The sequence below is a fragment of the Podarcis raffonei genome, chromosome 10 (assembly GCF_027172205.1).
Source record: "Podarcis raffonei isolate rPodRaf1 chromosome 10, rPodRaf1.pri, whole genome shotgun sequence".
Lineage (NCBI taxonomy): Eukaryota > Metazoa > Chordata > Lepidosauria > Squamata > Lacertidae > Podarcis > Podarcis raffonei.
Window position 1 is genome coordinate 34,533,776 of NC_070611.1, and position 11,919 is coordinate 34,545,694.

An 11,919-nucleotide genomic window follows, 5' to 3' on the forward strand; every position below is an offset into this window, starting at 1 on the left:
ATACTCTGGGGCTATCTCAAATGGTGTATCTGGGGGCTGGGATTGCACTGTAAGCAAAGTGAACACAGTGAATATTCAAAGGAATGGATTTGTGCTGAAAAGAAAAAGAAAAGACAGCAGAGTGGTGTCATTGTTAATAAGAATGCCTCCCCCCCCCCCACCTGCCTGCCACTGTCCCTCTGTCCTTATCTGCCTGGTAAATCAGGGGAACTTCCACAATAAAAAAGCCAAGCCTATCTGGACAAGAGATTTTATTAACTAACATGTATCTTACAGTTCCCATCTGTGCTCTGATGCCTAATTGCAGAAAGAACTACTATCTTCCAATGCCCCAATCCCAGGAGGAGGCCATTACCTCCTTCAGTGTAACCAATTCTCTCCTCAAATTAGTCTCTGGCTGGTCTGGTGCCAGTAAGCCAGTAACATTCCTGTGTTGTTCTCTCTTGGTGGGCTTCATTGCTATTGCTGAACTCATCTCCTTCTCTCCCCTTCCCAATGGCGTTTGAAATGGCCCAGTGGAGCCGATGGGAAGCAACAGCACCACCACCATTGCTTCTGCTATCGATTTCAGTTTCTTGAGTGCTCTGCCCGTTGCTTTCAGTGCCTCCAGGGCTGACCATGAGGTCTCAAAGGCAGCGTACCGGACAAAAGGAACACCGTGGTTTCATAGCTGTCAACGTTTCCCTTTTCTTGCGAGGAGTCCTATTCGGAAAAAGGGAATTTCCCATAAAAAAACGGAAACGTTGACAGCCATGCGTGGTTTAGACCATGCACCACTGTTCAGACGCTAGGAGCAACAGACTGCGAGCCACAGGACACTTGGAACGACCACCATCTTACTCCGCAAGAGTAAACTCGGTTAGAATGGCAGTGCACGGCAGCGATGAGTTGGAGGCAAGTCTAGGAGAAATTCTCTTCCAATTGAACTGCAGACGCGCGCACAGCATCAGACCAACACGCGTGGAGAGCGGGGCAGGCTAGGGCTTGATTTGAGCCAAAGCTCGCGAGAGATAAACCCTTGAAGCTGAGGAACAGCAAAAGATCAGAGAACAGAGTAAGGCTAAAATCCTGCACTGTACACGCCTGGTTAGAAATAAGCCCCGCAGAACGCAATGGGGTCGACTTCGGATGAAGCGTGCAGCAGACCCCGCGCGCCGACCGTTGAAGGAGAGCAGCCGCGCATGCGCACCCTCCCGCACGCACGCCGGACTGGCGCTTCCGACGTGCGAGGGCGCTCCCGCCATGCCGAGGCTGTGGCCGTGGGTCCTGCTTGGGCTCGTCGCCCTCGAAGGCGCGCGCGGGAGGAAGAGGTTTCGGCCGCTGACTTACCCCGGAATTACCAACAAGACCTTTATCGGTCAGTACGTCGACATCCACAATAGGCTTCGCTCCGAAGTGCAGCCCCAGGCCGCCGACATGCTTTACATGGTGTGTGTGCCCGGAATGCGGCCGGGGGGCGGGCGGGGGAAGGCGCTCGAAGGGGAGCTCGCCGCTCGCTCCGCCGCCCTTTCCTCAGGTGCGGAGGAAGGGAAGGCGAGGCAAGCGCTGCTCCGCGTTGCCCACCGCTTTTAAAAATGCGAAAGTCAAAGGCGAAAGTCAAATGCGAAAGTCAAAGGGGGGGCTAACCAAGTCTGCTCTTGCGGGGCTTCATTGAACCCCTCTGAAGCGGCTGCTGTGCCTAATTCGCAGGCTGTTGCTGATTTCGGGATTTCGCTGCGGGTATGTTTTCACTACAGTAGGAAGGTACTGGCGTGCTCAGGCCCCCGAACTTCGTGAGAGCGAGCTGTGAGGTAACTCGAGGGCCGCAGCCTTCTATTGTTCATATGCATTTGCATTTTCCAGGGCTTAGTCCTGGCACGGAAAACATAACAGCGCTAAAACCTATTAGACAAATGCGCTGGCCTAGGCAGGTCCACAAAATGGAAGATAGCAGGGTCCCCATAGACGTGCTCTGCGGGGAGCTGGCTTCTGGCACCAGGCTACTTGGCAGACCATCTCTGAGCTACAAAGATGGCTGCAAAGGTGACATGAAGGCCGGAAGCATCGACCTTGCCATGAGGGAATCCCTTGCAGACGACCACAGTGCCTGGACACAGGCAGCCTAAGATACAATCAAAAATACATTAAATTTAGAACGAAAACGTAGTAGACAACCTCCTAATTATTTTGTCCTCTGCTTGTTTATTTTAAAGCATTTATGAATCACTTTAATATTTTAAGCTCTCCCAACTGTATACAGAAATACGACATAAAAACAATATCATAAAAACAGTAATTCAGCAGTAAAAGGATGCAAGATTACACTTTGTATATGATGGCAGAAGGAAAGACAGAGAGTGTAAAGGCAATGATGGAAAATGTCTGCTCTTGGGTCACCACCTTGTTAAAGTCTGTTGGGTGCGTTGCCAAGAATAATATTTCCCCAGATCATCTAAGTGAACTTACAGGTCATATACAGTACAGTGGTACCTCGGGTTAAGAACTTAATTCATTCCGGAGGTCCATTCTTAACCTGAAACTGTTCTTAACCTGAAGCACCACTTTAGCTAATGGGGCCTCCCGCTGCTGCCGTGCTGCCGCTGCACAATTTCTGTTCTCATCCTGAAGCAAAGTTCTTAACCCGAGGTTCTGTTTCTGGGTTAGAGGAGTCTGTAACCTGAAGCGTCTGTAACCCGAGATACCACTGTATAGGGGCAAATGATCTTTAAGGGAACTTGGCCCAAAGCTGTTCAGGATTTAACTTAAATGTTAGTAACAAGATCTTGAAAATAGCCGAGTAGTTCTCAGCTGCCACTACTGTTCTAGGGACTAGGCAGGTATCCTGGTTCTAGACAGTTTAGGGCTTTTGAAATTCTGTATCTTTTAGGCATTTCGAAACAGGTAATATCTATTTATAAACATCTATTACTTTGAAGCAAGCCACTTTCAGAACTCCTGTCAGTGGAATAATCTCTAGGGTCTAGACCAGGCTTCCTCAAACTCGGCCCTCCAGATGTTTTTAGCCTACAACTCCCACGATCCCTAGCTAGCAGGACCAGTGGTCAGGAATGATGGGAATTGTAGTCTCAAACCATCTGGAGGGCCGAGTTTGAGGAAGCCTGGTCTAGACTGCTTCCTTTACTACATGCTGCCTTTGGAGCAGTGTACTCAAGGTGATTTACAGTTTAGAACAGAGCATTAAATCTAATAGTTGTGATTCAAAAAGTGGGGGGGTGGGATGGAGAAGGAATAAGAAAATAAGCAGATTCAAATATTAATTCTTGCATAATGTTACATAATATTCTAATAACACTGTATAGTTAATACAAGAAGCAGTTGCCAGTTGTTTCAGGCCTTTCAACTGTCCTCCTTAGAGAAACCTGTCCGGTCTCATCACTTTTTACATTTTGCTAGCTTGTTGAGGCTGCAGTTCTAAACCCACTTACCTGGGAGTTGGTTGGCATCCATTTGGGATATAATGGAAGAGTGTGCCTTGCATTGTAGGATATACAGTGGTACCTCCTGTTATGAACTTAATTCGTTCTGGAGATCCATTCGTAACCAGAAACCGTTCTTATCCCGAGGCACGCTTTCACGAGTGGGGCCTTCTGCTGTGCGTACGCCTCTGGCGTGCAATTTCCACTTGCATCCCAGGGCAAAGTTTGCTTCTGGGAGCAGCTACTTCTGGGTTAGCAGAGCTCGTAATCTAAAGCGTTTGCAAGGAGGACAGTTTGCAACCGGAGGTATTACTGTACTTCTGAGTAGATTGTGCTGAAGAACAGAGTTTTTCCAGGAAGGCTGGCTGAGACCTCCTACTGTTCTTTTTAGTAATTTTTCTGCTGCTTTGTTTTATTTTTCATTGTGTTATTTTTATTGATGATTGTTTTAAGCCTCTAGTGTTAGACAATTTGGGATAAGTGGGATGTACATTTTTGAAAGAAAAAACCTTAATACTATACTTTCATCTTTAAAAGTTAAGCTCCTGAAAATTTAACTCTTATGTAGTGCAGCTCTAGTTAGCAAATCCCATTGGGGCTTTGGCTGTTAGGGCTCTCTTCAAGCAATGATAATCATCTGATCATCAGAGCTTCAGAGTGCCTTGTAAAGAGCTTTGTAGATCCTGCTGATCAGTGGTAAGTACAAATGGTTTTTGGGTTCAGGTACAACTCTCCCTGCCTGAACCCAAATGCCATAAATGAGCATGGCTTAGCTGGTTTTGGCTGATCAAATGGGGAGGCCTGGAGGACCTCATTAGCCCTGTTCTAAATTAATATGCATAAATGCTTGGGTTGCTATGATACTGTTGACTAGATAATGCCAAGTTTCAGGATGAAACCAACTTAGACTGCAATCTATACCTACTTGTCTTGGCATATGCCCCATTGAACTCAACAGGACTCACTTCTGAGGATATTATGTACAGTATAAGATTGTTCTGCTTTAAGTGCTTGATGCAAATAAATATTTGCATAATGTTTGCAGTTCTGTTGAAATGTGGATGTGGAAACCTAGCCAGATGGGTGAGGCATAATAATAATAATAAATTTATAGTCACTCGTGGGAGCTAGCTAATGAAAATGTGATTTTAAAAAATGCATTATGTATTTCTTGTATCCTGCAGACATGGGATCTAGCTTTAGCTAGAACTGCTAGAGCATGGGGACAGAAATGTATTTTTCAACATAACCATTTTATGAAGGAAAAAGGAGCTGGCCATCCTGATCCTAAACTTCATCCTGTGGGAGAAAATATATGGTTTGGACCTGCCCGCAGAGTGCCATTTAATTCTTCTAATGCCATCTATTCATGGTACTCGGATAAAGATTTCTATGATTACCAGGACAATTCGTGTTCACAAGTATGCAGACATTATAAACAGGTAACTTCTGTTCTCAGTTAAGATAATCTTAAAACATCAAGAAACATTGATCACTTAAGACAGCAAGTACATAAAGTGACTTATAATGCTGCTATATCATACTTTTTAAAGTAATCTGAAGGCTATCACATTTAGTTATAAACATCCATTTAGTTATAAATGACATTGGATATTGAATTTATAACTAATGTCATGATGTCAGGATCCCAATACCTCAGGGATCACCTCTCCCCATATGAATCAACCAGGACCCTGTGATCATCATCTGAAGCTCTTCTTCATGTGCCTCCTCCACAAGAGGTCTGGAGGGTGGCAACATATGAACAGGCCTTTTCTGCATTGGCTCCCCATTTATGGAATGCTCTTTCCAGGGAAGCTCGGTTGGCACCTTCTTTGCATATCTTTAGGCGCCAGGCAAAAATGTTTCTCTGTAACCAGGCCTTCAGCTGGTTAATATGCTATGGCCTTTTAAATGTGTTTGTGGGAGTTGGGGTTTGTTCTGGTTTTGGTTTTATGGTGTATTTTGTGTTCTCATTGTGTATTTTTATCTTGTGAACCACCCTGTTATCTTCGGATGAAGGGCAGTACACAAATTTAAATCATCAACATCATCATCCAAAGAAGCACTACCTGAAGAGAAGAGGTAGAACGGGATTTTTCCATCCCCTTTGCACCTAAGCCACCTGAAAAACCTCTACCGAAGTGGGTCGATAAATCCTACTGAATGGAGTGGACTGTGGCACAGGGGAAGAGGAGATCACTAAAAATCACCTTCCACGAGAGAAATTCTCATTCACAGAATATTTCTCTGCCTGGTTTTCAGCACCTTGCCTACTAGAGCCCCTTTCAGTTCCCCATGCCATAGCCCACCCTACTCAGTAGGGTCCCCCAACCCCTCCAAAGAGGCTTTGAGGAAATTGCGACCTGGTGATGATTGTTGCTGGGAGAAAGACTGGTGGAAATCACCTTGTCCTGGCTCTAGTCTGCTTCCAAGTCATAGAATGGTAGAAATTAATGTAGAGATCATTTCTAAAATTTCTGAATATATTTTTGTCAACTTCAGTTTTAATGAGATTATATAATTTTAATGAGATTATATAAATTGCAAGAATTATAGCTTTAATCAAATTATAGCTTTAATCAAACTTGGGATCTTCCCCTTTCCAAGCCCCATGGGCACCCAAGGAAGTTATTTATTCATGAATGAATGAATGATGCTTTTGTACCACTTTTCTGTTGGAATACACAAAGCAGCATACAATATTAAATAATAAAACAACATCAAGCGGCAGCAAAGGACCCTTGCTTACAGGAGATATAGGATAGCTACACGTGGAGTCACTGTGCTGTGCCAGTACCTGCCTTTGGTGCAGCAATGTGGTGGCTTGGATCTGTACCTGATTTGTGTATTGGAAGGATTAGTTTGCTTTAATCACTCAGGCTTTGCACCTGCAAGGCATGAATGATGATTGAAGGTTAGCCCTGTATATCCTAAAATGCTCTCTCATCCCTTATATACCCAACCAATCACTGCACTCTGCAGGAGAGGGCTTTATGTATACGCTGCCTCATGAGGAGATCTACTCCATATGATGTAGGAATTGGGCCTTTAGTGTGGTGTCACCTATCCATTGGAACTTCCTTCTGCTGCATATGAGACGTGCCATTTCTGTTATCTTTTCTGAATCTATGCTGCACAAATATTCAAGGTTTGGTTTAGCCAGCACTCTGTACAAGTTGGATCCACTCTAAAGGTGAATGGTAATGTACATTCTTGCAAACAGGACAGAAGAAGCAAAGCTTGGTTTAAGCTTGCTGCTTTCAAGCAATGCACATGGGATGGAGAGGAACGCATAATAATGCACCTGCACCGTTTGCCACTTCTGAGAAGCATATACTTTCATTCGGTCATTAATCAGCCTCCATCTGAATAAAATGGTCCATCATTTTTAAAATCATCTTATCATTAACATTTAGTACAAGTCAGTTACCTCTGGTCACCTGAGCACCTTGTTTTGATTGGCTCAAGTCACTCCTGAGACCTCCCAGTCAGGCAGAAACCTGTTCTCTCTGCTGTAACTCAGTACCTGTGCCTATTGGCATGCCATATCTATTCTGTCTTGCTTCATCTTCAGTCTTAATCCTTTGTCTCTTGGGAACCCTCTCTCTTCAGGAAACCTAGTCTTTAAAATACCATTTCGTTCAGTCTTCCCTATGGAGGCTGCTCCACAATCCTTGGCACCCAAACTTCTCCCTGAAAACAGAAATGTCCAGTTGTAGCTATTTTCTGCCTTATATCCTCTTCACTGTACTCTTTCATCTTATCTGTGTTTGCTTTATTTGTCGTGGTTACTGCCTCTTGAGGTGGAGAGAAGAATCTTTTTCAGCCTAAGGCCCACATTCTGGATGCCACATACTACACACCAGTGCTGGGTGGGACCAGAGGCAAAAATGGGCAGAGCAAAGGCTATGAATTTTACCTTCATACAATAAACCACATTCCAGCCACACAAACGCCTGAGATTTGTGCACTCCCATATCTCCGCCCTCAGTCGTGGCAAGCAAGAGGCATTATCAAAGTTCACAAATACATTTCAGCCTGGCAAAAGCACTAGAGGAGGGAGCGGAGCAGGGTTTAGTGGTGTGGCCTAGGGAGAGGGGATGTGGCATATGGAGGGCCCTCCTGTAAATCTTGATATCCTTCTGTCTTTGTATGGTCCAGACCCAGTTTTTTGTTTTGTTTTTAGTTTTGCCCAAAGCTGTTGAGCTTTTTTTGTAAGATCTTGAAGAGGAAGTAGTTTCTAAGCTATTTTTAAGGAAATTCGCCAAAATCTACACTTCCAACATGTGTTGCCATATGTCCGGATTTCCCCAAACATTAAAGCGATTTTCACCCAGACACTGTTTCCGATGGCTGAATCCCAGCAGTGTCCGGGAAATTCTGAACGTATGACAACCCTAGTCTGTATAATAGAAGTATAATCTGTTGGTCAAGGGAATGTGGATTTAGATGCCCCGTGTATAATCTTGTGATAACTAACAATATTTTTCATGGGTGTAGCCAGGATTTTTGTTTTTTTTGGGGGGGAGGGGGGCAGAACTGACATGATTGGTCATTTAGTTAAGTATTTCTATTGTTTTACTTGAGGGGGGGGAGCAGCTGTCCACCCCCACCCCCCTTGGCTAGGCCCATGATCTTTTTATCCTGTAATTTTTGTTCAAGCCACAACACAGTATTACTTACTGACTGCAATTTTGGCAGTGTAAATAAATAAATATTACTCTGTATTAACCCAAATTGGGAATTGGCTGCCTCTGTGGCAGGTAACAATCCCTAGATTGAAGGTCATCAATAATACATACACCTGTGTAGGCAGATCCCATATGTAACTTAGGGGACACAGATAGGCTGATAAGGTTCAGCTGGTGAAGGCTGATCCATTGCAGGATGTTGCTGTAGCCTAAGAGAAGTTCCTTTCCACCAGCGAAGGCACTTCTGCCACATCCTGACCCCAAAGAGGAAAACCATTCACAGTTCTTTGTTCTGAAAACTGGAGGATTTGTACTAAATCTCAAAAGCCTAAATATCTGGACTTGGTAACTATTAACACAAATTGTACCTTTCTTTGTAAAATAAAATCTGCTCTCCCCCCCCCCCAGGTTGTTCGGGCTTCTACTTATAAGGTTGGCTGTGCTGTTGTTTTCTGTCGTAGACTTGATCGACATAGAAATACTGAATATTTCGTTTGCAATTATGGTCCGACGTAAGTTAACAAATGTTTAAGAGAATAAGAGATAAAACCAGCCAGTGACCTAAGAAGTGTAGGATTTTAGGTGATTTTTTTCATTGACCGTGCACAAAGTGGCTGTGTAAATTTTCTAAGGCTTTGGTATTTTATTTAGCTTAAGTACTGTAAATATTTAAGGAGGGAGTCCTATGAATAGATAGCTGAGTATAAGTTTTATTGGACCTAATAGGGCTCACTTCTTCATAGACATGTATAGGATTTGGCTGTAAGTGTCCAATTTTTTTTCATAAAGGAGTGCTGGTAGATATTAAGCAAATAAGTGTTTCTGAAGTACATAGAATTAAATGTACATGTTATTTGTCTTGCACTTAATTAAAATTTAATTTTAAATCGGTGATGGCTTCTTAAAAGAATCACACTGCAAAAAGAAGAAGAGGCTCAGAAGTTTACATTGCAGACCCCTCACATAAGCAATTACTCATAGGGGTTGAAGTTCATGTAGTCATTACTGAACTGATCAAGGTTGCAGTGCAGTGGTTGGCCTCTTTGCTGTAACTTTAAAGGTCACATTTGGAGGTCCTAAATATTCTCTTCACAGATTTATTAATTGTGTATATATCACAGTCTATATCTAATCCACAGCATAGGACTGTTCAACTATTCTAACTCAGGAAAATCCATTGTATAACCTAATTTTTTTTAGTCGATGCCTCAACGCATAGGCAGTTTATTTGTTACAACTAAATAATTAACCGTATTTTCCGCTCTATAAGACGCACCAGACCACAAGAGCACCTAGTTTTTGGAGAAGGAAAACAAGAAAAAAAATATTCTGAATCTCAGAAGCCAGAACAGCAAGAGGGATTGCTGCGCAGTGAAAGCAGCAATCCCTCTTGCTGTTCTGGCTTCTGGGATAGCTGCGCAGCCTGCATTCGCTCCATAAGACGCACACACATTTCCCCTTACTTTTTAGGAGGGAAAAAGTCTTATAGAGCAAAAAATACAGTATATTCAGAATAGCTTGTCATTTAGTCTTCAGTTTAGCTTGTGAATTGAGTACCTTATTACATTCTGGAAATTATGCTCCTTAGTGACACCTACCCTTCAAGACCTTACAAAACAGGACAGCCCTGTAGTGCATGCCCAGAAGGAGACACTTGTCAAGACCATCTCTGTAGTAAGTACAGATCTGAGTAAAATGAACATTCACGAAAGGCTTTCTCACGCACATATGTATATATTTCTATTAACTTTAAAGCAATACAAGCTTCTCTTGTGTGTATATATGTATATGCATGTGTCTATGTGTGTGTATGCACACGCATATATATTTCTGTTAAGTTCAAGTCATGGAACTTAGAGCAAGGCAGGTTTGGTTGTCAAAGCAAACAATCTGCAAGACCTGGAAGGAAACCCGATCTTTTAAATACATTGTAGTAAATGGCTGCAATTTCACAACACTGTGAAAAAGTAAAGTGCTGCACCATTCCAATGGGAAGAAAGCCTGTCTCCCAATCTAATACTGTATGTCTTAGATTCTGCTAGGAAGAACTCAAAGGGGGGGGGGGATTCCCACTCCCTTCCCCAAAAAAATCCATGTATTTTTACACCTCATATCATAATGATAGAATTGTGCTACACAATTGTACAAAATCCAGCTTCAAGGTGGATAGGGCGCACTTATTTGGGGGGGGGGATAAAGAAAAAAAAATATCCCCCCCCCCGAGCCCCAAAGAGCAAAGAAGCCATGACAGCGAGCGGGACCTCGCCATTGCTTGTGCAACCTCACCATCGCTTGCGGGGCTGGGGGCGGGGGAAGCCTGAGCTTCCCCAGCCCCCAGAACAGGTCCGGGAGCGAAGGCGAGGTTGCGCAACCTCGCCATTGCTCCCGGAGCTTGCGGGGCTGGGGGCAAGGGAAGCCCAAGCTTCCCCAGCCCCCAGAACGGATCCGAGAACGGTTGCTCCCGGAGCTTGCCGGGCTGGGGGGATAGCTTCCTGAAGCCTGGAGAGCTTTCTTGGTGTGCACCGACCCCTCTTGCTCTCCAGGCTTCAGCGAAAGCCTGCATTCGCCCCATAGGACGCACACACATTTCCCCTTCATTTTTGGAGGGGAAAAAGTACGTCCTATAGGGCGAAAAATACGGTAAATGATTGTGTCATACACTGATGATTGCACATTCTGGATGCTGAAATTCTGTAGAAATGCTATGAGTTACCTGCCGCGCTCTGACTGAAAACAAGTAAAACCCATTGATAATATTAATATTGTGAAACAGGTTTCTCCTCTAGTTATAATGCTACTTTTCTCCTTGTGCAGGAAATTCAAGTCGTGAGAAAATATACATCAAGCGTATGTATTACAATTAAATTATATAGCTCAAGTTTACATTTAAAATGACATTCTTGCCTAGTAAAAATATGTTTGTTTGTTTTAAATAGGCTATTCACGATGGTATCCTCCATGGGAACACAAGCTTATATGTGATGACTCCTGTATTGTACTTGCAGTTTTAAGGCCATCACTAACACTTCTAGCATTTGTTACTGTTTACTGTTTACAGAAATGTTATCCAGATTTAATGCTGCAAACAGAAACTGTATGAGATGCATATAACACAAAACATTATCCTTAATATCTAAGACTCATATGTACATGGATGTTTATGTTTTTAAAAATAGATTTGGTTAATTACATTGTTTTATATATTTTCAATTTAATAAAATTATTAAAAAGTTTATTGTTTCATTTTAATGACTTGGGGATATTTTTAAAAGCAGAAAAATGAATACTAATATTGTGTGTGTGTCAGTGTGCAATATTATGGATTTTACTGATCCATAGAAACCTGTCTCTGGAATTGCCATTCTTTTATTGCTCACTTTTTCTGGAGCAGTCCAGTTCTTTTCATGTTATCCTCCGAAGTTCTTTGCAGGTTTTTTTCTTCATGTAATTGTAACAGCAGTATGTCTGTTTTGGCACACAAAACACTACAAGGGTTTTTCTGAAGACTTGTGCCTTTAAATTAAACACTTCTTTACAAATTCAGCCCACTTTATTGCTACGTTTTGTTTCTAGCTGGGATATTAAGTATAGGCTACCTGTTGATTACCCTGTGGATCAACTCACATTGTTTTCAACATAAATGAAAAGAGGAACTTGGTAACTAATCCTCACTTCATCAACCTTGGCTGGAGTACATTTTGGTTCCCAAACACCGCAAACCTAGAAGTGATTGTACCCGGTTTACAAACTTTTTTTGGAACCCAAACGTCCAATGGGGCTTCCATGGCTTCTGATTGGCTGCAGGAGCT

General features: G+C 43.0%; 1 protein-coding gene across 2 annotated transcripts; it reads left to right on the top strand.

Moving 5' to 3' along the window:
• Positions 1-1,097: 1,097 nt before the first annotated feature.
• On the top strand, positions 1,098-11,343 carry LOC128422553 (GLIPR1-like protein 1). Of its 2 annotated transcripts, none has more exons than XM_053406665.1 (6): positions 1,098-1,357; positions 4,679-4,858; positions 8,519-8,622; positions 9,699-9,784; positions 10,925-10,957; positions 11,047-11,343. In XM_053406665.1, exons 1-6 carry the CDS (start codon positions 1,113-1,115, stop codon positions 11,119-11,121), a joined length of 723 nt encoding a protein of 240 aa, XP_053262640.1. In that variant the 5' UTR covers positions 1,098-1,112; the 3' UTR covers positions 11,122-11,343. The 2 variants fall into 2 exon arrangements, with proteins under 2 accessions (XP_053262640.1, XP_053262639.1); XM_053406664.1 differs by having other exon boundaries at positions 1,243-1,428; positions 4,601-4,858.
• Positions 11,344-11,919: the final 576 nt, after the last annotated feature.